At 42.6% G+C, this 26,529-nt stretch overlaps 2 protein-coding genes across 10 annotated transcripts in view; one reads left to right on the forward strand and one right to left on the reverse strand.

The window, feature by feature from the left end:
* LOC311498207 (alpha-2-macroglobulin-like protein 1) overlaps window positions 1-15,047 on the forward strand; it is a 29,750-nt gene extending 14,703 nt beyond the window's left edge. For all 3 annotated transcript variants that reach the window (XM_084558696.1, XM_084558694.1, XM_084558695.1), the window contains 18 exons: window positions 296-521; window positions 654-780; window positions 3,005-3,126; window positions 5,301-5,352; window positions 5,654-5,737; window positions 5,840-6,016; window positions 7,094-7,175; window positions 9,180-9,336; window positions 9,846-9,920; window positions 10,080-10,245; window positions 11,681-11,877; window positions 11,959-12,174; window positions 12,484-12,602; window positions 12,993-13,083; window positions 13,202-13,270; window positions 13,634-13,739; window positions 13,863-13,904; window positions 14,908-15,047. In XM_084558696.1, the coding sequence (XP_084414822.1) occupies window positions 296-521; window positions 654-780; window positions 3,005-3,126; window positions 5,301-5,352; window positions 5,654-5,737; window positions 5,840-6,016; window positions 7,094-7,175; window positions 9,180-9,336; window positions 9,846-9,920; window positions 10,080-10,245; window positions 11,681-11,877; window positions 11,959-12,174; window positions 12,484-12,602; window positions 12,993-13,083; window positions 13,202-13,270; window positions 13,634-13,739; window positions 13,863-13,904; window positions 14,908-14,930 (2,131 nt within the window). In that variant the 3' untranslated portion in view covers window positions 14,931-15,047. The remainder of the gene's footprint in view (window positions 1-295; window positions 522-653; window positions 781-3,004; window positions 3,127-5,300; window positions 5,353-5,653; window positions 5,738-5,839; window positions 6,017-7,093; window positions 7,176-9,179; window positions 9,337-9,845; window positions 9,921-10,079; window positions 10,246-11,680; window positions 11,878-11,958; window positions 12,175-12,483; window positions 12,603-12,992; window positions 13,084-13,201; window positions 13,271-13,633; window positions 13,740-13,862; window positions 13,905-14,907) is intronic.
* Window positions 15,048-19,033: 3,986 nt separating this feature from the next.
* phldb1b (pleckstrin homology-like domain, family B, member 1b) overlaps window positions 19,034-26,529 on the reverse strand; it is a 93,766-nt gene continuing 86,270 nt past the window's right edge. For all 7 annotated transcript variants that reach the window (XM_084558701.1, XM_084558698.1, XM_084558700.1 and 4 more), the window contains 4 exons: window positions 25,925-26,071; window positions 24,686-24,905; window positions 21,570-21,655; window positions 19,034-19,194 (listed from right to left, as the gene is read on the reverse strand). In XM_084558701.1, the coding sequence (XP_084414827.1) occupies window positions 19,054-19,194; window positions 21,570-21,655; window positions 24,686-24,905; window positions 25,925-26,071 (594 nt within the window). In that variant the 3' untranslated portion in view covers window positions 19,034-19,053. The remainder of the gene's footprint in view (window positions 19,195-21,569; window positions 21,656-24,685; window positions 24,906-25,924; window positions 26,072-26,529) is intronic.

Consider the following 26,529-nt stretch of genomic DNA (forward strand, 5'->3'; position numbering starts at 1 on the left):
ACTGTATATAGATGGCATTATTTGTCAGCGTCAACTGTTTTTCTACTATTTTAGACCCATTATTTTTTCTCCTGGTAGAGGCATTTTCAAGTGGGTTATCTCTGACTAACAATATTTGCTAATGTTTATGGACAATAAATTAAACCCATCAGAGAATGGAGATTATCTCCATGTGCCATACACCAATGCTAAAACACAATAATATTATGTGCCAGTGCATACTGTTATGTTTCCACTCACAAAACATTACATTTTCAAACTTTTTAATTCCACCTTTGCTTTTTTGTCTGTACAGTGAAACTGGCTTAGTGGATATGAACAAGACGGTCCCTGACACCATCACTAAGTGGGCTGCTGGAGCGTTCTGCATCTCCCCTGTGGGCTTCGGTGTGTCGCCCAACACCGGACTCACCGTCTTTCAGCCATTCTTTGTTAGTCTCACGTTGCCCTACTCTGTCATCCGAGGGGAGGTGTTTACACTCAAAGCCACCGTCTTCAATTACCTCACCAAATGCATTATGGTAAATATTCAGGTTTTTTCATGCACATACTAGCCATTCATCCGAACAAAAACTCTGACATACATCACGTACCAAAACAATATATGTGTGTTATTATTTTTAAATACTTATATCTGGTGTGTTTGTCTGCAGGTGGAGGTGACACTGGCTGACTCAGACCAGTACACCTATAGAAGCTGTGATGGCTGCCACTACCGTATATGTCTGTGTGGGGAAGAGAGCAGGACCTTCTCATGGATTGTAACTCCAACCGCTCTAGGTATGAACAGATAACTGAGTAGAAATCATGCTGGCTCGATTCCGTTTAATCTGGAATTATTATACCGCATTGTCTGGTCAGTGTTACTCACTTGTGATGTGACACGATGAACTTTCACTGTAGATTTCAGCCTTGTTTTTGGTTCCTTTGGTGGTCTTGCTAAGACTCTGTGCCTTTTTTGACCAGATAGGTGACTGTGAATATTTCAAATGCATGTCAGTATTTTTGATTTTCCAGGCCTCTTACCTAAATTGCATAGATGTCGCATCACTGCAGACGATTGTCCGAAACATGCTGTGTCTTATCAAGTCAATAGCAAGACAACATATGGAGAACTGTTTGCGATGGTGTCATGAATAGTGCGTGCTAATGCATCTGAGAGCACAGAGTGAAAACTTCCAGTGGTGAAATGCTTAAATTCCCTGACTTAAGTACAGTTTAGCCAAAGCAGCCCAACAGTATGGAAGTATGTCATCATCATTTTAAACGAGTCCTGTTTACTATTGAGTTGAGAAGCAAACAGTCAAAGAGGACTGAAAATGTAACGTCAGAGTGGCAGTGCAACCTAATCTAATGCAGATTTAATAATCCCTGTGGTGAGCAGACAACAATTATTTGATCAACAAGAAGTTTTATCCAAGTAACTTTTTGACTATTGTATGTTATTGACCAGATACTTACCTGTAATCGGAGAAAACAGTTTTGTTCCCATTTTCCTTCCCCAATAAATGGTACCGCAATGGCCCATTATTGGCCTGTATTGAACCAGGCCGTGATTCACCTGTCCACCTATACCTGAAGGCCAAAGGACACTCCTTAGAAGGACTACAGCGTCCACAAGGCAGATGGAGGAGTCGAGGAAGCCATCTATGTTAAATTGTAAAACCCAATGGCAGGTGGACTGAGAACAGTCTTAACATCTGTCCCCAAGACGTTTCTCCCCAGGATCAAAACTGAATTCACCATCCATAGATGTTCCTGTTTAAACCTCAACTCCCCAGTTGCCTTGGTTCAATATATTCATGACCAGGATGACTTGTAACCTACACAGAAATATCAACCTTATTGCGGAAGGAAAATAAAATGGTGACCGCTTAATTTACAAAAATATTATATCTGTCCAGTGTTTTTTCTGATAAAAGTCTGATGTAAGTTTCGCTTTTTTAATTGTAATCTACATTAATTTTATCACGGTTTTCTGACATTTTTATAGATGAATAATTAGCCAAGAACGTATAGAGTAGATTAGTCTTGGTATTTATGTAGCTCTAACACACTAAGGTTTATCTTGGAAAATGAAACGCAGTAATTTAGAGTTCACATGCAAACACTGAAAGGGTAATTTCTTTGTTAAAGCTCTTCTAGAGGCTTTTCAGACTGCAGTTACGACGGTAAAAAGGAAAACACTAATCAAAACATATACATTCTTGCAGGATTGTTTTCTTATTGATTGGCTACTTTAATTTGGTCTCGGGTTCTACCAGTCACAGCTCTGCTCTCCACGGCTTCTCATTAACACAAAGGAATCTGACATTTCACTGGTATCGTATTACCAATAATGTAATCTCAATATCTTTAAAATAAAATGCAGAGAGTGTCTGTGCCATCCAATACAGTCTCTTACTGTCTTAAACTAAAGTAGAAGCTAATTAATCCTCATTAAGGGCACTGACAGCTGTTGCGTCTTCACTGCTGGAAGCAAAGACAGGCGCCTGTTGTTTTTTAGACACACTGTCCTGAAAGCATGGGATTTCTATCAGCCTCCATCAGCAGGCATGGAGACGAGGCTCTGATGAATGTCAAATTGCGCTTCTCTAACTCCCCCTTAGAGGAATGCTGACAATCACTTGTACTAACAAGTCAGGTAGTATCTCTGACGAAACACTCAGAAACCTCTCCCTCGGGGGGTGATCTGTACTTGTCCTCTGTGTGAAGGATTGTGGGCTGTGGAGGAAGGGAGGGAGGGGGTGGGAGACAGAGCCGTATGGGGGAGAAGCACTATAATAAGGCAACAAATGGGGATTAATGAGGGCGAATATGTTGGGAAACGGGGAGGAAGGAATACACAGAGAGGAGGCACGGAAGAACATGGAAGATAATGAGTTGGATAGAGAAGCGGATGGGAAGCCGTTTCGCCTCTGTGCACAAAATGTGACAGTGTGACAGGGAAAGGGAATCAATACAGGTTCACTTTGAGAATGAAACTCTGTATGTTTGCACACAGGTAAGATAAATCTGAAGGTCAGCGCTGAGGCCCTGAAGACTGACGCGCTGTGTGGCAACGAGGTGGCCACCGTCCCCGACATGGGTCAGATCGACACAGTCATCCGCACCCTGCTGGTGGAGGTCAGTGACACGAAATATCACAAAAAAATTAGTTAAACAACTTTAGTTAAAACAAAGGTAAGTAGGACTGCAGCGAATTGATGTTTTCAGTACTGACTCTTCTTTAATCACATCTGGGACTGAGCAGCCTGGGAGCTAGCCTGACTTCCTCCGCCCACAGCATTTTTGACCAGATGCCTGAAGTTGCTCTCTTTGGGAACTAATTATGCACCAGCAAAGCTCTGCAAGTCAAATATATTGCCTGGGTTTCTGTGGTTAACAGAAGAGTAGCAGTGGTGTAGTCACACAGATCATCTGGGCATTGTGGAGCTGAATGTGTTTACAACAAAATGGCCCTGTTTGGTTGTGAGGGGTATTCTTTAAGCTTTGTCTGTTGAAACAATTACAACTTCCCAAGTGACATGTCACAATCTCAGATTTAATTTGACCTAAAAGGTTTTATTTTGCCAGTTCACCAGGAAGTAAACCCAGTGCATTTAAACATAACAGACTAGCTTACTCTGCTGGTTTAGTTAATGCTAATACTAATGATTAGCTCCTTTGAACACGTTGATTCTCTCAGTTTAAAACCATCTCACAGATGGACAGTTGGTGTTAAAGGGGAACTAACGTTTTTTACAACCTGGACCTTATTTCTGGCATAAAATACGATCGTTTGCTCACCCTCTGACGATATTTAGATCTGCGTTAACCTAACCCATAGTGGGAGTGAGTGGGGCACCGCAACACAGCCTCTAAATAACGCATTATCTGCTGCGAATCTCGTTCATTTCACCAATATTTTGTTATAATACGCTAGTGCTATTCCCCGTTGAGTCCGGAGTTACCTGTTATCTATTTGCGGACGTGCTACAGTTTGTTGTTCTTTGGCCAGCTTTTCCTCTCTCTGCCTCCGCATCCTTCTTTCAACTAGCTCCTCATCCGTATACTCTGGCTCAAAGCGGTAAGGACGTTCATCATAAACAAAGTTGTCGTCCACAACCTTAGAATCGGAAAAATATTCAGCCATGTTGCAAAAAAATAGCAGTAGCACGTTATAGATAAACAAGCTCAGAGATGACATCATCCAGGTCAGAGGTTAGTAGGTCAATCTACAGACCACAGATGATGATAACCGGTGACTTCGGACTCAACGAGGAATAGCACTAGAAAACTAATAACAAAATATTGGTGAAATGAATGAGTTTCGCGGCAGATAATGCGTTATTTAGAGGCTGCGTTTCGGTGCCCCATTCACTCCCATTATATGGATATACGCTGATCTAAATATCGTCCGAATGACTCCAAATTACACCACAGTTATATGGGTGAGTAAATGATCGTATTTTATGCCAGAAATAAGGTCCAGGTTGTTCCCCTTTAAGAATGTACCAAGAAGCAAAGCAGCGTGCCAGCAATTGCAGTGAAGAACAATCACGGCTAGCAAACAGGAATGTTACTTAAAAATGTTTTACAAATGTTATATGAGGATGGAGATACTTTTGCCATGTTTGTTAGAACCCACATGTTGTGTTTTGACAAGAAAAGGTTGGTGAAAGGTCAAAATTCCAGCGGTTACGGCTGAGATAATTATCTGCTGACTCTGCAGTTTTCATGAACTCTGCAGTTAATGCTGCAGTTTAGCAACTTTTAGCTTACTGTTTTGCTTTTCTGACTCCCTTTCATAGTGTAATTTTCTGCTGCCTCTAGCTGTCGTATAGTTAGTAGTTAGTTGGGCACTGTGCTGTGGCCTCTTTTTGAGAGGATAAGTTTGCTTATAGCCTCTTTTTTACTCATTTTTGCACACGTGATGAGCAGATTGCAACATTTTGAAACCACACTCCCAAACAGTCTCAAGTTCCTTTGTTGACACGTCATACATATATTCTGCCTTTTTGAAAAAGGGATCGGTCCCAAAATAAGTGATTACTGTAGTTTTTATCAAACCACACTCAAACAGCAGTAAGGAAGAGGAGACTGTATGTGAGTCAAACTCTTGCATCAAAATAAACGACAACGTTTGCTCAAGATAAGGCAGGAGCATGTCAGTGCAAAGGTCCGGGTCATCCATGTGATGTTTCGGTCCTTTGAAAACTCTCAACTCTTTTAGAAGAATTTATTGAGGTTGTGTTGTTAGGGCTTAATGAAATCAATTGTATACACTCGCATCACTGCCCCTTATCTCTCTCCACAAGGCTGAAGGAACACCCCAGATGGTCGGTCACAACGCTCTGCTCTGTCCCTCAGGTGAGCATTCACAGATCAGCATTTGAAATCTGAAAGTCACAGAATAAAGGGCCATCTGGAGCCTCTCATCCAGAACAAAGAGAAAAGCTGGACACCTGAGAAATATAAGTGTTGTAGAGGCTTGGCTCAAAGGTTGAAGTTTTCACGGATGTTCAGTGTGATTGATCCTTATTGACCACTCATAATTGTTGAGAAGCATTTGTGTTTATCTGATAAAAGATACATATTGATTGATTCATATTACAAAAACATTACTACCTAGAGTAGAGAGTGATTTATTTTGTGCTTTCTTTGCTGCCAGACGGACCTGTTGAGAAGAAAATCTCTCTTCTGATGCCTGAGATGTTTGTGGCCGGATCAGCCAGAGCATCCGTTTCTGTACTGGGTCAGTCACACTACACTGCAACACTTAATTTCAAGCCTTGTCAATGTTTGCAGGGTATTTTTTTTTAGATTTTCTTTCACCCTCTACTATTTTGTTCTACAGGGGATCTGATGGGCCGGGCCATGAAGAACCTGGACAAGCTCCTGGCCATGCCATATGGTTGCGGAGAGCAGAACATGGTGCTGTTTGCTCCCAACATTTTCATCCTCAATTACCTGAAGAGCACCGGCCAGCTCACTGAGAGTATTCTGGAAAAGGCAACACGCTTCCTAGAGAGCGGTGAGTCCCGAGCGCTTATCAAAAATCCGTTAGGGTCGATCTGGTCTATAAGAACTGAAATTTTGACACGCAAAACAAAACCATGTGACAGATGGACTGATGTCTGGGAAATTCAGTGCTATAAAACATCCAGGACACAGGTGGGTATTCAGTGTAAGTGAACCATCAACCTGTTGACACTATCTGATCTGATAATCCAGGGGACTCCAACCGTTTTTCTCCCAATTTGTTTTCCTTCTTCTTGTGACTCTGTTCAGTTTTATTCCAGCTCAAATAACCTATAGTATTATTCAGAAGTTTTTGCTAAATTATATTGTTACCTCAAGGTCTGGTAGCAAATACTTTTCAGAGCAGTACCAGTGCACTGTCTGGTGTTTGGGGACTTATGTCATACTGGATGTTGGAATAAGATTCTATTTCTAGTAGTAGAGGTTATCATCTGAGGCAATTAAATATATTCTTCTATGATACGACTGTGCACAACTGAGACTAACCAATTTAATGCTGAAGCAGCACAAATTTGTCACATGTGTTTTTTGCAAGCGGATAAATAGAACTGAACTGAGTAAAAGGGCCTTATCTTCTGAGGTAGATGTAATGATGCTCATGTTTCGGGGTGAATGAGACAGCATACAGGGAGGAGGTACAGGAACCTGGCACTGAACGCCACAAAAACTTAGGAGTTAAGACCTTGCCAGGTCACGCTACCTCAGTACAGTTAGAAACATCATTAAGAACACTACCCACCCTGGACACCGCCTTTTTGCTCAAGTGTCACCGCCTAAGCAGATGTTACAGAAAAATATGTACCACCAGACTCTGTTATTTTCCACAGCCATCGTCACACGGAAGAAACTTTGCCGTCGCTGCTATACTTGCACCCGACTGCACTTTTTTTTTGTATTTGTAATGTAAATTATTGGGTCCCTGCGCCATCTCATCCTTTTGCCAAAATGTCCCGCGCTGTGTTTTTTGACTGCACCGCTTGAGCTGCTGAGGGTCATTTCGTTGAATACGATGACAGTAAAGGTTTTGATTCTGGTTCTAAATAGCAGGTTTTGTTGGCGTGTGTTGCAGGATATCAAAGGGAGCTCACCTACAAACACAGCGATGGTTCCTACAGCGCCTTCGGAAAGAGCGATGACTCCGGAAACACCTGGTCAGTAACAAGTTGATAGTGCTTTGAAAACTAAACAATGAGTATGTTTAATAGGGTTGACATGACGTAACTGGTTATTAGCAGGTGGTAATTGGTTGTTATTTTCTATGATACCTGTTAATATACAGTATACACTCTATGAAAGTTGTGGATCACATTTACACAGAGTATACTGTGTAAACTGAACCAGAAACCCCACTCGCTGTCCCCGTTGTGTTCACTTTATGTACAGCCTGTCAACAACAACTGTTTTGATGGCCTATAAATACCAAAAATAATGATGAATGCATCCACGATGATATAACTCATGGTATTCTGCAGTTGCATCAGCATTTAAAACATTTATCCAGAGCTTTGCTGTTGAACTGAGTATTTTCAGCTCAAATCTTAGACTTCATGTGGGGGGAACAGAAATGACACACAAACACAGTGGGAGGTAGGTGCACACACAGCGTGTCCTCTCCGGTGCTTGGCATCAGCAGGCATCCTAATAATTTACTTTATGAGGAACCTGCCAGGAAATATTAATATTTTCGTTTAATGGGCTTAAAGCGCACTGCTTCAGGGGATTTATCAAACCTTCTGCTGTTGTGAAAGGCTGCTGGGCAGTTTGGCAGTTGGTGAGTGTGTGTGTGGGCGTGTGTTTGTCGATGAGAGAAACTAGGGCTCCCAAGTGTTCAGTTATATTACAGTTCCAGCAGAAGACTGGAGGAAATCGTCCAAATCTCTTAAAGTAACACGTCAGTGTTTTACTGAACGCAGTGATGTAGAACTTTGGAAAGTGCACAGAGACATATTCACTATTGCAGCTTTAAATAAAAACAGTATTTATTATACAAACAATGGCGTAAAGGACAAAAAGGTCATGTGAAAGGAGTTGCTTATAGAGACAAAACCACAAAATATTATCACATAGTTCTACAGTTCAGCTTACTGTTAAAAAACTTTTACAATGCTTAACTCATTGTTTTGGGTTATGGTAAATGGTCTTGTATTTCGATAGCATTTTTGTACCTACTGGTATTCAAAGAGCTTAACGGTCACAGTGACATATCTACCCAGTCGTTCACACATTCACACACCGGTGCCAAAGACAGGGAGCAACTCGTGGTGCAGTGTCTTGCACATGTGGTCCATGTACCGGGGATTGAACCTCCCTCTGGTTGGTGGACAACCCGCTGCTGCAAACTCAACTCCATCAGCCCCATTTTCAGACACAGTAGGAAGCAGTTTTCTGCACAATAGTTTATCAGATGTTTTACAGCTAGCCGATGAAGACGTAGCCCAAAATAAGCTAAAACTATAACGCAATGATGAATATTAGATACTAGTACAATATTATTGGGTTTAATGCAGACAAAATTACAACTCTAAACCGCTGGTTTCTGACGGATATATAAATATTCCAACACATTTGCTCATTTTTAAATGTGTTCTGTTTTAAGTATGCCAAAATAGTTGATGCAACTTCTATGACACATTTCTTACTAATTGAAGTGATTTGAATAGATGCAGAAGAACCCAGAGAGTGAAACTCATGGTGAGGTTATGTCTTGATATATTTTGGCTCTTTTTACATGTGGTTCCTGGAACGAAGCGGAAGAAAAGCAAATAGAGGGATGGGGAGGGTGGGGGTTGAGAACTGAGATAAACGGGGAGAGAGGGGTAAGACGTGTCTCTATATGTATGCACAAAAAAATACTGTATAAAGTCATGGGTTGTGGTCTTTTTCATTTCCTGAAGCCTATTGTTTCCTCTGTGTCAGCTTCAGCTGTCTCTGTTGTGCCTGGCTCAAGCGTGGCTCAGAGGAATATGATGGTGTTGCACACGCAGCTCAGACCAAGTGCTCTGAGCTGGTGTGAGTCACAAAGCTGATATGTCATTTTCTTGAACTTGGGTTCATTTTGGGGTTACTTGCACAGGCTCACATAGTTTGTTTTGTTTTCTAACCGTGTGTTGCCGTGTGTATTCTCTATATGTGCACATACACATGTGACCTTCTAGGTTGACCTCTTTTGTGATGAAGTCCTTTGGCGGTGCGAGACCTTTCATCTTTGTGCAGCCCGACCACATTGAAGAGGCCAGGAAGTGGCTGTTGAAGCACCAGATGCCGAATGGCTGCATCAGATCGGTCGGACGTCTCCTCCACAACGGCATGAAGGTTTGAGCCTCATCTCGCCACCTTTGTTCAAATAACCGCTCTGTTGTGACGCAGAGTTATCGCCTACACTCATATCCACACACACACACACACACACACACACACACACACACACACACAGAGCAGAGGAAATGTAACGTCAAAAGGCACATTATTACGAGCTAGGCCCTTCTCAAGCAGGCCGACAGCAGAAAGCCCCGACAGCTGTATGTTTGAGAACGGATTCTTTAGTCTGCTTCTTTGTTCAGTTAGAAGTGGTCGTCTTTGCACTGGCTATTTTGTTTTTCTGAAATGAGGCTCAGCCCAATTACACATACGCACAGCATGTTCACCATTATTTCTGCACATCACTACATTTGAAAACAAATCAACATTTTCTTTGGAAACTGCTTTTGAAGGGTGTGGATTTAGGGAAAACCAAGAAACGTACTTTCATGTAGGTGAAAGAGTGACATAGCACTGCTCCTTTTCTGACAATGTGTCTCTCTCCTGTGTTTTCACCACACCAGGGAGGAGTGAGTGACGAAGTGTCCCTGACGGCCTACATCACCGGCGCCCTCTTGGAGCTGGACACCAACACCACAGTGAGTCTCGTCGCCCTCTCCTCCTCTTTCTGTCGTCGTTGCTCTTTGAATGTTTTAAACATTGCTTTCATGAAGTTCATCCTTTTCCAAATATGTCCAGAAGGAAAGGAATGTAAAATGTCACTAACAGATGTTTGTTTGATTTCCTGTTAATAACAGGACCCACTGGTACAAAAGTGCCTGAGTTGTCTGAAAACAGCAGTTGCCGGGGATCTGGACAACCTGTACACCACCGCCCTGCTCTCCTACACCTTCACACTGGCCGGAGACGAGGACATGAGGAGCAAACTCATCACCCTCCTGCACCAGAAGTCCAACACAGAGGGTACGGCTGTGAAAAGATTAGAAGCATCATTCTGGTTTTTAGCATATATCATCCCAAATTGATGTTGCTAGTGCTGCTATTACAAAATGTCTCATTTTTCTTATGCCAGCACCTAACGTAGTCTTTTTCTGCTACTGCCTCAAACCTTCAATCAACCTTCACTCCTACTTTTGTCACTAAATTCTATACACATTGAGCTTGGGACACAGCATCCCACATTGACTGTAGAGAACCACGTCGCCCAACTTTCCTGCAGCTATCTTAAACCAGATGTTGGTACTCTGCCTCTGCCCTCCTCCCACGGAGTTCCACCACCATGATCATTTTCCCTCCTGGAGACCAGATCACGACATTAAGGATCTTCCACCGCCTCATCCTGGATCATGATTGTATTCTCTAAAGTTGAACTTCCCTATGGGAGATTAGACCTTCCTAGGCCTTGTCTTCCAATGCATGGGTTTCTACTGATGTCATTGGTTTTAGGAGATCATGTCTGGCTGATTGCATTGTGAAAAGATGTTTTGTTGAAATTACTTCACTTCTGCAAGGACTCATCTGGCCTGAACATGGGTTGGTGTGGTGATGCAACCTTGCAAAAAAGCTGAAAGCTGAAACTACAACTTGATGTCTCCAAGTAACTGGTGATCAGACCCTGGTTGTGCACTGGGTTATTGTAATGGTCATCAAATGATGGGAATGCTGTATATGCATATGGTAAACCTTTTTCCCAGATGCATATTGGTAATTTCCTTGGTTCCTTGGATTGGTTACCTCATGACACCAAGCATCCAAAGAATCCTTCAACCCCAAACTTTTGGGCATGCACTGATCCTTTTGGCGGGCATAGAAAAATGGATTTTTCCCTCAAAGCAGAACAAAGAGATGGTCCAAAAGGAGGATTTGTTGTCACTTCCTGCACATTTCGTTTGGTATGCCACTCAGACATGGACCAGACGATTGTCTTGATTGCGAAACAACCTCCTGAACTTCTCGCCAGGATGGGGATTTTTTTGTGTTAAACTACAAAAGTAGCCAAATAGTTCTTGGATAAGGTGTAGGGGATATTTATCAGTGAGTCAACTTTCCGTTCTACATTTTCTGCTTGAGGACTTTTGTCAAAGTCTTTGTCCAATCTGTACCATTCGGTGTCACTCTTCTTGGGCCACTCAGTCTTTCACTGGCTTGGTTGGGACACAAGATGGAAAGCAGATATACGTTCCAAATGAAGAGTGAAAAATGTTCAGTGGGTTTTTAAAATATGAAAAGTTGTTCAGTTGAGGTGAAAGCATTGAAAGAAGTTGAGATGTCTGGACACATGACATTACATTACAGGACGTTGACAGGCTGTTGTCCAGCATCTATCCACCAATTTAACTTCAGTGCACAAAGGTATTCATTGTTAACATCCTGATGAGTTTCTCCTCTTGGCTGACAGGAGGCACCCGTCACTGGCAGAGAGCAGGGGCTTCCGGGAAAGGCCTGGACTCTCTGGAGGTGGAGATGACTGCCTACGTGCTGCTGGCTCTGCTCACTGGTCCCCCCATGCCAGACTTTGGTTTGGATTACTCTGCCGGCATTGTTCGCTGGCTCACACAGCAGCAGAACCCGTATGGCGGCTTCTCTTCCACACAGGTAGTAAGAGTATGTGTTTATTGTTATAACCTCAAGTCTGAACTGACCAATAATGACACATTTAACGTCTCTGCCACTCAGGACACGGTGGTGGCCCTACAGGCACTGGCTAAGTATGGCACCGCCACCTACAGCCCGGAGGGCAGCACTACAGTAACTGTGACGTCTCTGGGAGGCCTGAACAAAGAGTTCACGGTGAATCAGGAAAACCGTCTGCTGTACCAGGAGGAGAAGCTGAGTGAGGTTCCTGGAGAGTACACAATCAAAGCCCAGGGACAGAGCTGTGTGCTGGCACAGGTAACAGCCGTCGTGGGAATACAATGAAAGATATATATTAATATAGCAAATGGTAAAATGAGTCGTCAGAAACATCAAATTAGTCTTAGAAACAGTGATAGAAAGCAGTATGACACCAGTGTGTTGTGCTTCCTGATGGACTAGTTCTGTAAACTAGAGCTTAGCTGATACAGTGGCAGCCCAGTGTTACTATCTGACACCAGATACATGTTCAGTTAGAATAGTAAAGAGCATAATCGTATCATGTGGAATAGTTTAGTCTCCCCATCTCTCTGGATTGGCTCTATGCGGTGTCCTGTCTCTCTGCAGATCTCCATGCACTACAACATCCCCCCTCCTGCTGAGTTCTCGGCCTTCAACATCTCCACTAGCACCATGGCTAAATGTAACATCAGCAGGCCTCAACTCATCCTCTTCGTGCAAGTCAGGTACTGTTTGTGTAAAACTGACCACGACGCAGAACTTGATCAAGATGCTGTTTAGCAAATGTAGCTACGGGGGTTATATTGTTGATGGTATTCTACTTCAGAGGCTCTATCTGTCCAACTGTATCCGAAACGTGTTGGGTGTAAATGATGGCTTTGAACTTTGGAACCACCTTCCTATAAAGCTGATGAAGTAGCTTCAGGTTTAGTTTTTAAGATGTGTTGAAAGAGACAAAGAGATATTAAACTACTTCTACTTTCATCTATGTCTCTGTGCTCCATAAATAAAACTTCGAATTTTCAGATTAGAATTTGATATCATTTGAAGTTTATTGAAGTTTAAGCTGAGGTAAATCACCGCACTCCGTGTCCTGCGGTGTTCGTCTGCTGCAGGTACCAGGGGAGGAGAGAGGAAACGAACATGGTCATCATCAACATCAAACTGCTGTCTGGATACGTTCTGGACGAGAGCTCCCTCAAACTGGTCAGTCCTGGAGCTGCTGCAAGCAGAGACCCCTTCACTGAGCCGATAACCAACCTACAAATACATTGCTTGTGTTTTAACATCAACAAACCAAATGCATTCTGTCCGTCTGTCATAGCTGCAGCGCGACCGCTCCGTGAAGCGCGTGGACTTAGACGAAGGATTCGTCAACATCTACTTAGACGGGGTAGGAAGCACTGAGGCTGTGTGTGGTGATGGATTAGTGAAATGATATATTGTTATCCACTAATAAGTTCAGCCCAAATTATTTTATTAGTAATGTTAATAATGCACCTGATAAATAGGTCTTATTGCTTTCATTAAAACATTATTAAATTGGATACTGTGTGATTTGAAAATGTAACTGAACTCTACAGATCAGGGCTCAGGCAAAAAAAAGAAGCTAATCAATCCCAATAGGATGAGCTCCATGAAATTAGCCGATTGCCATTTAGATGAAAGAACCTCACAAGAACTCCATCTTCTAAAAGCACGTGGATTGCTACGTCTGCAGCACGCCTCATTTTACCAGCTTGTTTTGTGCCTGCAGCTGAGGAAGGATGAGACGCAGATGTACAGCGTGACGCTAGAGGAGGACCAGGACGTCAGGAACCTGAAACCAGCCGTCGTTAAAGTCTACGATTACTACCAGACAAGTAAGAGCCTCTCATAAACACTTGTCGAGAAGAGAACCTGACTTTTGATCCTGATGCTGTCATTTGTTTCTCTTTTCATTATATCATCTGTTCGGCACTGACTGGTTTTTGCTCATCTTTCAGGCGACGAGGCGGTCACTGAATACACGTCCACCTGTGCAGAGAGTATGTAACTAACCAGAGTCACTAACCAGCAGATTCTAGTTAAACCAGTGGTACAGATAGCTAATTTTAAAATGTATTAGTTGAGTTAAAAATGGCAGTGGTATGAAAGTTGTACCGTGATAAAGGATCTAGAACGGGGGTGTCAGACTCAAGTTAATTCAGGGGCCACATGCAGCCCTATTAGATCTCAAACGAGCCATTCATTCATTCTTCTGTACCCGCTTATTCCTGTTAAGGGTTACGGGGTCTGCTGGAGCCTATCCCAGCTGTCATCGGGCGAGAGGCGGGGTACACCCTGGATAGGTCACCAGTCTTTCGCAGGGCTAACACTGAGAGACAGACAACCATTCACACTCACATGCACACCTACGGCCAATTTAGAATCGACCAGTAAAATAATATCATAATAACCTATAAATAACTACAACTCCAGATTTTTCTCTTTGTTTCAGTGCGAAGAACAACATTATGTTTACATTTAATGACCTATGCTTTTACAAACAGTTTTTTGAACAACCAAATAAGTGCAATTTTGGCACATTGCCGCCATCTACAGGTCAGCCTTAGTGTTGCGCTATGCAAGTCGCATCTCTCACTAAAACAGTGCAGCCTAGTGGACAGATTAGGAATAGCAGCTATTTTTATTGAAAAATCGTTCCGTCATTTTTGCACTTTGCAAATTCATCCAGCAGGTCATATGTTTGACACCCCTGATCCAGAATATGTTATACTCTACATGTATGGTCAAATTATTTTCCTAATCACTACACAATTACAGTGGTAGCTTCAATTAATGTCTTGTTATTGTAATCCATAACTTCTGCTCTAGAGCGCAGCAGCATTGCTAAGCAATCTGTGCTTCACAGACGCATCCAATTTGTCTCATTTAGATCCTAAAGAACGATTTACACACCTGTTACCCTGCCTTAAACTACTTGGGGTCAACAATGTGTGCTGGTGGTTTACAGGTAAATAACTGAATGTGTTTTGTTTTTCTGTGCAGGTGACACCTTGAACCAGCTGTAAAATCCCCTTCCTGCAGCGCTTCCACGGGAAGATGCAGTGTCAAAGAGAGAAACCTCTGTGTTCATTTCGTCTTAGACTATTTCTTTTTAGTCGCGCTTTAACTGAATGATCCGTTTTTGTGTAATTTTAGAAGCAAATTGTTTTTGTTTGATTGTTTTTATTCTACTTTCTGTTCAATTTCTCGTGTCCCTCAGATTTTATGAGCGTGTTAAACAAACCAATCATCGGTCAGCTTGGTGATCCGTGTAGAGCAACTAGCGCCGTCCACGATATCTCCTCAACACTGGAACCTTCGCATTGTAACACACAGAGTTCACGGAGAGCAGCCGAAACTCTGTGATAGTTGTTTTTTAATAGACAAAATCCAGATTATTCATACATGAAAGTGACGCATGAGACATACAGGGTACCAATTACACAGTATGGTCCGAGTACTGAATGTGTGTGTATATGTGTGTGTGTGTGAGAGAGAGACATAGGATCTACTTTCTATTAAAAAAAAAAAAAAACATACAGTCTCATGAGTGCTAGGTGAGTTATACTTGGTGTGTGTGTGTGTGTGTGTGTTTGCAGATGTGTGTTCTGCTGTACCAGTAAAAAAAAAAAAAAAATGGTAGATTTATACATCACTACCATACAATTTGAAATGTAACTGACTGACAATAAAATTTCTAAAATGACAAAAATAAGTAAAAACTGTACTTCTTTTCATACAATACTGGTTCATTGCAATAGTAAAATCATTGTATTCATTCAGGCATCCTCTTTACAGTATATTTAGTTTTCTCTCTTTTCCACATAGACACCAACAGTAATGTATACACCACCTACTATCAACAGACATGATTTAACAGCCTTGCCAGTGTTGAATAGTTTGGTTTGCACTCGTTAGCTGTGCAGGGAAAGTAAAGGCAAGGGGGACAGAATATATTAAGGTCTTTTCACTAGTCTTCTACTTCGCTCTATAGAAGTAAACATGTCACTATCTCAGGCACCACAACCATAAATTATCATCACTGTACCGACGCATGAAACTAAACAGCAGTTCCACATGCTCCATAAAACGCGGCAGTCCGTCCCCTGCTCCTGGAAACAATGAAACAAAAAAATAAAACGTACAACATCCGAAAGCTGCTGACTATAACCTGTCCATCAATAGACTCACAAAGTGATGATCCACACTTTACGATGAAGACCGCCTGTTAAAGCTGAAGATATTTGATTTCTGTAACCATCCTCATGCATGCAGGCCTTGGGTCACAGTGGGGATACAGAGCAGGAGTAGATTATTATTTTTTTTTTGTTTAAGGCAAATAGATATGAGGTCTAATAACGCTGTAACCACAAGTCAATCTATAAGCAGTCTTTTGAAGGTAAAGGGTTGTGACGAGTTAACCTTTCACCACATGCACTGGGGAACCAGCCTGATTCAAAACAAGAAGTGTAGATTTTTGACCCTCCCTCTGTTTTCAAAGCTGTCAAAGTAGTGCTGAATTATACTTATTCACGGCAGAGCTATTAAGAAATTTCAAATGTTTTCTTTAGTGTTGGATAACAGGAATGATGTCATTTAAGTTTGATGTCACGCTAAATACGAAACTACAGACGTAGGTTAGCTCAGCGTTAAGAATGGAAGCAAGGCCAGAAACCACGTATACAAGCAACAGTTGTAGAACAGGGCCAGGCAGGTCGTGTCCACATGTCCAGTCTGGTTCAGCTAGGGCATAAAGAATAGCTTGGAGATAGCTAGCTTAGCATAAAGACCATATGCCATGTGAAAAGCCGCTGGCTGGACCAAGAAGTACAGTTTAAGCGCACAACAGCCTTGTGTTTTTTTACACAATGAGGCAGGCTAGCCATATTCCAATGCTTCCAGTCTTTATGCTAAGCTAAGCTAATCTAACCGTCTTCTGGCTTTGACTACATTTTTACAGCGTGAGTTGTGGACAGCTTTGAAGCTGGATGGAATCGTTTTCCAAGTTACTCAACAGCAGGTTCTAATACCCACATTGTTGTGAACTGCCCTGTTTTCATCACATCTTCATTGAAGCAAATATATCCTTGATGACACCATTATGACATCAGGGGGAATTTTGCCAGCGTTCCTGTAAGAGGCAAACAAACATCTTCTCTTCTTTCAGGGACTGAATCATATACAGAAACTGGGTGAAAGTCTCCTTTAACAACATAGAAGCATTGCCTTAATATTACGCCCATGACCTTGCTGCTCCCCACTGTGCTCAAGGCCTGTGGTATCTCTGCCTGTAACGTTGCTACAGGCAGGCGCCCCCGTAGTTCAGTAGAAACCCTCATGCAAACCTGTCCCCGCACTGCGTTACAGCTAAGAAACACACATTTAAATGCATTCACACGATTGTAGCCTCCCTCGTGAGGCTGCGCTGGACTCACAGACAACGGCAATATCGATAACAACACATAGTCAAGGCACAGTTCTGAATTGCATTAGTCCATAGTGTTGATCCTGTGTGGGTCTGTGTTAAAGTGGGGGTCTCTGTAGCGCCCCCTGGTGGCTGCTGCTGCTGCTTTAGGCTGGCAGTGATGATGGCTGCTTCCCAGCTGAGTGTCCGCATCATCAAGTTAGCTAAAGGCTACTTGGCAAATGGATGAGCTTGGCAACATGGCGGCTTCATACAGACACAGTGAGATATTCAACAGACTCAAAAGTTCAATGAGAACGTGGCAGCTTTGGTGAGACCAATAAGACAGTTTAGTTTTGTTTTTTTTATTGGTGGTCACCCTCTGAGTGTTGAGTGAACTGATGTGATGCATCAGTTCATACTGGTGAAAATGTGATGATTATTTAAACGCATGCTGAGCTTAGCTCAACCAGCAGACAGAAACATTCCTCTGTCTCTGAATCTGTCAAAGAAGTGAGAGTTAAACAAGAGGATCGATGCCAATTAGGTTTTTTTGTTGAAATTTCAGCCAGGAGTAGGTTAGCTTAGCATTAAGACTCAAAGCAAGGCCAAAAGGTTAGCCCGGATCTGTCCAAAGGTTAAAATACTAGCATACCACTTATACAAAAAATAAAGACCAGGCGCTATGGAAACATCCACTTACTGGACAAAGACAAATGCATCTTAAGCACAAAACCACAACTTTTGCTTTCCATTGCTTCCAGTCTTTATGCTAAGCTAAGCTACACTAACTTTCCTCTGGCTTTAAATTCCTTTTTAGTGTGTGTGAATGTTTCCAGTCATAAAGCTTTGATTTTCTACACAGACCACTGTTGATGAGCAGCTTCAGTACTAATACCGGTACTGACTTTCTAAACCGTGTCCTAATCAAACTACGAGAACTGCAGCATGAACTCCTGAGCGTAGAGGGTCAAAGTCTAACAGCATGTCTGGGACTACTTTGGTAAGCCTGTGTGAAGGGACATGACCAGGACGTAGCTCTCGATACCTTAATTTGCCGTAGGTGCTGCTTGATTTGGTCTTCAGTCTGCAAAGCAGCAGCGTGGACATGTGGCTGTTGTGGACTTGGAGGATGCAGTACTCTGTGTTTCACCGTTACAAACAAATGTGCTGGACTCTGATCCTCTCCCGTCCCTGCTGACGGACTGGATTCTAGTATCTCATATATTTATACAATATTCTTTCAGATATATTTCTATAATGATTACAGACTCTACTAAACGATCTCTGTCCAACTTAGCAGAGTTGTGATGGAGCAGTCAAACAAAAACATTGGCGTTGTGTCATTTGGCAATAGTCTCTATGAGTAAAAAAAGAAATAAAGGAAACAAATAATACAAAAGATTCAACAAACAGTAACTACAAGATCTCCATTTGGCAATTTAGAAAGGCTTTGCAGAGTCTTTGACAGGTATACGTTTTGGTTTATATACAGAAGTGAGTGAGTGTGTTCGTGTGTGTGTCCACTAAGGGCTCCCTTTTTCAATCCAAACAGAATCACATAGAAAATGTGGAGGTGGAAACATCTACTCAGTAAAATCAAAAGTGTGAGATTAAAAATGTAAAAGTAACAAACAAGGCGCCGTGTCCGCGGTGGACTGGAAACAGGAGGGGCCAGTAGAGTCTGTGATGGGAGAGTCCCTGCCGATGCTACCTGCTCATCGCCTGCGCCCTAACCGCGTCTCTCAGTTCATGAACTGCGTATATCCCTCTGCTCCTGTGACGATCACGTCCATCCAGATCCTCATGGCCTCACCTGAGGGGGCCACCATGTAGTAGAGGCGGTCGTGGGTCTTTACGCAGAAGGTCAGGGATGGGTTGGGGCTCTGCAGGACGTAAGGAGGAAAATTAGAGATTCTGTTTGTAGACACGACTGACTCTCTGAAAGTTGAAATCGATTCATATACCTCACAGAGAAAGTAAACCATCTGAGGAATTCACACGGGCGTGCATTTGTGTTTAGTATGAGCGGTGTTAATGTGAAAACGGTAAACTATGATCAGCCACAACATTAAAACCACCTGCCAAATATTGTGCCTTATGTCTGACTCAAAGAGAAAAGGACATGTTCCTTCTGAGGGAACCCTATGGTGTGTTGAGCCGTTCCTGAGCAGTTTTTGTCACGTTGTCCTGCTGAGGATGGCTTTGCTGTGTCGTTGGAGTTAGGGTGCCTCGACAGCAATCAGTGTTTTTCAGTTCATCTACTAGGGTTTTTAATTTTGTCAGCCACAACATTAACACCACTGACAGGAGAAGTAAATAACACTGACCGTCTTGTGACAATACAATGTTCTGCTGGGACCCAAAGGCCTCCCACTAACAATATTATGTTTCCAGACACCACAGGACACCCTCAGAAGGCCCATGTCCATTCTCTAATGAGCCAGAACGGTTTTGGAGGCACAAGGGAGACCTGCACAATATTAGTCACAATGTTGTGGCCGATCAGTGTATATCATCACTACATTTGAGTCCCAGTTAAAGGTTGATGTTTAGTTCTCAACTCCAAATCCATTTTTCCCCAACCAGTCTAACCCCTCTCCTGAAGGTTTATCTAGAATCCTTACAGCTGCCCTTTGAGTTTTTTTTTTCTTCTTTTCATTCTTATTAATAATAAATCAAATGACTGAGGTGGAAGATGTTGCTGGAAAGTTATCGGCCAACTCTGCAGTCAGCCTCAGTTTTACAGAACGTTTTAGCACCAGGCTATCTTATGCAACTTTGTGGTTTTTTTTGGATCCGCGTTTTCTTCGCCAGTCTAACCCCTCTCTCATCCAGGTAGTTCCCAGAGAAACACTCCTAAAACAGAACACGCTCTGTAGAGCAACTGTTTTTAAATCATCTCCGTGTTGTGTTGAAGGCTTGTTGCGTTGGTACAGACTGACCAAAACAATCAATTACTGCAGCCTTAAAGAAATATTATACATATACGTTTTAAAGACGAGCATGCGGCTCCAGAAACTGGAAATCAATTACATAAATACATTTTCTGTTTAGATATATTTAGTAGGTCAGTAACGTTATTTTGTGTGCTAATAAAAAATGAATATAAATCATATCTGGACAGAAAATATAAGTCACCACTTGGGAAACAGAAAAAGAAGAGTTTCTACTTGTTAAATCACCCTCTTTGTGACTCAAGTCTGGATTCTGGTTGTGCACTGAGAGGTAATGTTTCCAGTATTGAACTCAGTAGAACATCATCCATCAGGAGCATTTCTATTCAGATGTATCCGCTGTCAAAGGTGCAGATATCCATAGATTTCATGGAATCCTGGACAGACCGCGCTCTTTAAAGTAAACTTTTATGCGACACTGTTTTCTTTCTGCGGCAACCAACCAGACTAATGTGAACGCAAGCGACGCCTGCACCACTTTTCCTCCCCTGAAACGGCGTGCTGAAAGCTCCCGACGTTTAAGTTCTTCTCTTCTCTGTAATGTGACATTGGAAGTGACAAGTAAAATCAAAGTTCCAGAGTTGATCAGAGCCACACGGTTAGTCAGTGCGTGGTGCATTGCGACAGGCCGTCAAACACACAAACACAAGAGGAGGAGGAGGAGGAGGAGGAGGTGGCAGCAGCTCGGCTTTATGTTGGAGAGTTTTTAAAATAAAAAATAAATAAAAATGACACGAGTCAAGCTGCTCCGATCGTAAAGAAAGGAAACCCGGCCAAAAACTGCACCTATGGCTCTATCTCAAATAAACTGTGTGAGGGACGATGAACAAAAATAGTTTACAACCTCATTTGATCTTACACTAGTTTGGTCTATTTCATAGAAAAGTAGATAAAGTATATTCTCTGTGGAAGCACCTAAATGAGGCTTGCTCTCTAGCCACTCGACTGGTTTGTACTGGGATCACTGGGAACAAGCAGGATTAGAAATTCAGAAATCACACTCTGCACGCCCTGAGGATTTTCAGGCTTCACTCATTTTATGCATGCGACTCTTCTCCTCTAAGTTATCACAAACAGTGGGGGGGGCACGCTGGCTTCAGTGGGGTTAAGAGGGGTGAACAGAAAGCGTGGATACATACACTGGTCATATTCAAGTTGAAAAATCCCTTCTGTGACAGCAGCCGGGCCAAAGCAAAAGCATAAAGAGGGAGAAATGAAGCAAAACGTAGAAAGTGCGGGGAGAAAAAAAAAAAATAATAGAGAATGTGGGGTGAGAGTGAATAAATGGCTGACTGACAGCATACCTTGGTGGCGCTACGCAGGTGATCGTAATAGACCTCTTCTATAGCCTGGAAGTAAATCACACCCTTCAGCTTGGTCTCGTGTTTGTCTGCGGGAAGGAAAAACAACGTGGGTTTGGTCAAAGACTGAAACACTCTGACAGCCTCCTTTGGCTGGAAAAGCCGAGGTGCCGCGCTTCCACGTCACCTACAATATGAAGAGGGAGAACACATGATACGGTCATTAAAAACCAAAGCAGTCCAACTTTGATCCGGACCAATTTACGGTTTGTGATGATGGATGGAAAAAGACAAGCGCAGCACTTTTCCCCTCTTTTTTTTTAAAACCACTGGCGCTCTCATTGTATTTTCAGACTTGACTGCATTCTTACGCTACTCTGGTACATCATTGCAGTTTGTTTCATCAGCCACTGCAGAACTGCAGTAAGGAACCGGTGGGGAACTCAACACCCCTCTCTACCTCCAGGCACAAACACTCCACAAGCCAACTTAAGAGTAGTAGGTAGAACCGCAGCGCTTCATTTCGAGGAATAACACTTTACTTTTAATACGCCGCTATTATCTGCTAATGACCTCTTTAGCATCCAAACAGCCCTGTGTTTGCATCTCATTTGACTGCATCTAAATGAGCAGAAGTCTGGTTGTGGTTGATTCATGCGAGTTTGAAGCGCCCGTGACTTACGCTCGTCACCTCTCCTCACTCGTTGTTCAAGGTCAATAGGCAAGGGCAAGCGATGCATCTCAATCAGCCTCCTCTGAGAGCGCCGCGCTCTGTGCATTTTAACTACCGCCGGAGTAATCTCAGCACACCTCGCCGTGGCTCACTTTCAACAAGGTACGCTTTAAGCAGCTTTAAGCGGAACCTTCTGAGGACTTCAAAGGCCTGACAGCGAACAAGTGTCCCAGGGCTCGCAGCGCGGGATCAAATTACACAAGCTACACACACACACGCGCGCGCGCTACACACTGCACGGAATTCTGCTCAAGGTCTGCAGGACGCATGTCCCGACCGTCGCTCAGCCGCGGCAGAACATTTCTGCCGCCGCTCGATGTTCGGCTCGCTGCAGCTGGTTTACCACATTTCCATATCATTTCTACAGTGTTTTGACTGCTGCTGCCTGATGTAACACAAAAATAACCCCAAGGCTTCCAAACTAAATCTTCTAGCGCGCAGGAATTGAATGCATCACAGCAACTGTTAACAAAGGCTGGAAATATGAGCAAGTGCACCTCACAATGTAATAAATATCAGTGTGCAGCTTATTGCGATACATTTTTCTGACAGAATTGCGATTTATTCTCATGATTATTGGGTGGGCTTGGAAAATATATGACACGCTGTTGTACAGTATTTAAAACGATCTCCACTACAACTAACTAATCATTAAGGCATAAACACGCAGCATGTGTAACATTTATATCGGAATTTCACTGGTACATGAAGTCTGTTCTATTTCATCTCAAGACATTAAATGCAACTTTGTCGAGACTGTTTATTGGCTGTAGGTTGCAGTTCTGTTACTGGTGGATTATATTATATGGTTAAATGTCCATGTTAGATGTCAGTGTATCAAAGAGAGGTCAAAGAGAGTTTGGTGTACCAAACGTTAACTAGGGCTGATCAGAATATTAATTCATAAAATCCTCAATTTTTTATAAATATGCCATCCCGCGCTGCTCCCTCGCGTCAGAAATCTTCCTGCGGTGATGCAAAACCCCTGCGAAATGAGATTAGTCCACGTGTGAGGGAGATCCAAAAACAGGACAGAAGCTCCAACCCTGAGAGCACCTTCAGGACAGAACGATGATTGGATATAAGAGAGGAGGTGCACAAATGTAAAGCCATATGACAGACGTGAGACTAGAGGTAAAATATTGGGGAAATACCACGAATCTCTGGAACCAAGAATCTCTTCCATAACCAAGCAAAACTGTTTCAAAAGTGAAATATCTCCACATGAATTGAACTGAATCAGGACCCTGCGAATCTGAATCGAATCGATTCAGAAAATCATTCAGCCCTGACATTAACTATTCAGCTGTTATCTGCCGGTGAGAAACATTTATCTGCATTTATAGTTTGTGTAGCTAAAAAGGCAACACGCTCTGACCTTCCTACCTTCAAATCTCTGACAAAAACACACCTTTTTAAAATTGCTTTTAATGTTTAGCTCAGTTTATTGTGTTTTTGATGTTATATTTCACATTGTTTTGCTAATTTGATGTCCTTTTTATGTAAAGTGTCTTTGAGTATCTTCAAAAGCGCTTTTTAAATAAAATGTATTATTATTATTATTATTATTACTCAACAAAAGTGCGTAAAATTCAATTAAACATAATTCAAATCCAAATAATGAATCCAAGGGAGCATTATATTTTCTGAGAATACATTTACAGTCTGTGTTAACCTTTAAAATGGTAAGCGTAACATCCAATACGGAGGGAGTTGCATTATGGGTTGTTTGTGGCCTTAATGTTGCTGTGCCAGCCACTTTCTCTCAGTGTGTTTTTAGTGCTTTCTGGAGTAGTGAAACCTAAAAGAAGTATAGTTTAACCCATAGTTATTTCTGCTGTTTTCTGCCATAAGCAGCAAAATAAAGTCCTGAAAGTGTCTCCGTCTATTTAGAGCTGAAACTGACCAGACTGACACATCTGTCAAACAGGCCAAATAACGCTGTCACAGCAGAAGAAGATCTCCAACACCAATTGTCTGGGAGAATCATTCTGACCACTTCAAGAGGCTGACAGCGATGTGTACGAGTCTGTTACCGGTAGACAAGCTGCACAAATGCAGGATTTTTGTTCTAATGGTTTTTTAATGCTTCACTTTGCAGGAGTGAGAACTTCAAACTTTTGGGAGTTTGAGACATGGGTTTGGCTACATATAGAAAAATTGTACGACTGTGCCAAACAGAGAGAAACACTCAGGGAAGTCTTTCTCCGGTTCTAGTCGTCCTGTCAGCTCTCTCCACTGCTGACTCCGCAATAAGGAAACAAAAACAAAAGAAAAGAGCACCGCCCCGACGAATCCAAACTCGAGGAGTGCACAGCAGAAACAAAACACTAATGAGGCTCCGGCAGCAGAAACTGAAAACGAGTAAAAACACCCGGATCCTTACCAACATAATAGGCGAACGTTCTTTTGAGGCGGTCGAAGACGAACCAGCGCTTCTTCCAGGACTTGATCTTTCCTCCCATCTTCACTAGGTAGCCCTTGCACATCTTCTCTGTGAGGATGACGTGGTAGCACGTGTCCACGCTGTGGCCCGACGACTCGACGTGGGAGCGCAGGTCGAACTCCTCCTTTCTGATGGGCAGGTAGCGGGTCATAGGACGGGCCTGGACGGAGAGGGCAACAGACAGGACGTGTGTTTTAGATGCTGCGACTACTTGACGCAATATTTTACATATGAAATAAGGGTTTCACAGGGTTTTTATTCTTGATTTTATTGCAAAGCACTATCATTTTTGGTTATCTCAATTTAGTTTTATAGGTGACTAGGTAAATTATGTCTTATCTTATATTATAATAATAAAGTGAATAGCATTGGTAACCTCATCACTATGTTATGTTCTTTTGGGAATCCTGGGATTTATGCAGATGTTACTTTTACATGTACCACCACCTCATGATTGCTGCAGACCAAACACACCCACATGGCAACGGAAAGGGGGTTTTCCTTGCATGCTTGTGCAATATGTTCCCCAGATAAGGGACGCAAAGGCACCCGGCCATCCATGTGATTGATTCTTCCTGGACACGAGCCTATGAGCATCAGAACTAGGCGGCTTTTTTCTGTCGGGCCAGCCTTCTCTCTCTCCACGTGCATCAGTGAGCCGCCATGACCCTGTCACCTGGACTACTTTTGATAGATACTGACCCCACAAGAGCTGCAGTTTTGGAGGTGCTCTGACTCAGTGGTCTAGCTGTCACAATTTGGCCAATTTGTCAAAGTCGCTGAAACACTTTGAAGACAAAATGTTCACTCATAGCCTAATATATCCTACCCACAGCCAGGTGACATTATAATGAGATAAATAATGGTATTAACTTGATTATTGCATAATGTTGTGGCTGATCGGTGTAAACTGGTGTTCGGTGGTGGTCCAACTGCTCTTCCACAGGTTTTAAATTCAGAAGGTAATGCTGTAACACCTGACAAGTTATTTTAGTGTGAAGGCTGTCAAATGTAATAATATTAAATCTAAATATCAGCTAGACTAGGCTGCACCAGTCCAGAGAAGTCCAGGGTGCCACACTCGATCAGACGTCCACATCTGGCATGCTTTGGCGGGACAGGTGGAGTCATTTTACACCTTTCCACCATGCAGACTCAATTAAGTCTCATTCTACTGACCTGAGAGAAGTTCTTGGACCTCATCTTGACCTCCTTCTCCACTAGCTGCTGCCGGTGGAAAGTTTCATCCTGCAGTCTTTTCTCTGCCTCCTCCCTCCTCCTCCTCTCCTCCTCCAGCATCTGACGGCGAGCCAGGCTCTCTCGTTCCTGAAGGAGAGCGCGTTCATTAAATATTTTTTTGATCTCTGGAAGCGCACTGCAGAGCACACATGTTCTGTTTTTTTTTTATTTTTTTTTATCCAGCCATAGCTCAGCTCCACATTCATACATTTATGCACATTCTTCCCTGCTGGGACCTGCCCGCAAACTCAGCTGGCCACCGTACAGCTAAACCACAGAGCTCGATTTATTTAAACAGAGAGCTTTTGGTTATTTGGAGTAAGTAATTATCGGCTCAGTAGACAGCAATATATTCATGTAGACACACAAAAAGGACAAGTGCAGAAGGCAATAAAGAGGTGGGATGTACAGAAAAGATACCGAAACACCCAACTAGGCCTTTTTTTCTTTACAATCTCAAGAGCGAAAAACAAAAATAATCCTAAACGTGGACACATCTACTTCATTTCTTAACACTTTAGTCCTCTGCACTGTGACGAACTCAC

The sequence above is a fragment of the Chelon labrosus genome (assembly GCF_963514085.1).
Source record: "Chelon labrosus genome assembly, chromosome: 13".
Lineage (NCBI taxonomy): Eukaryota > Metazoa > Chordata > Actinopteri > Mugiliformes > Mugilidae > Chelon > Chelon labrosus.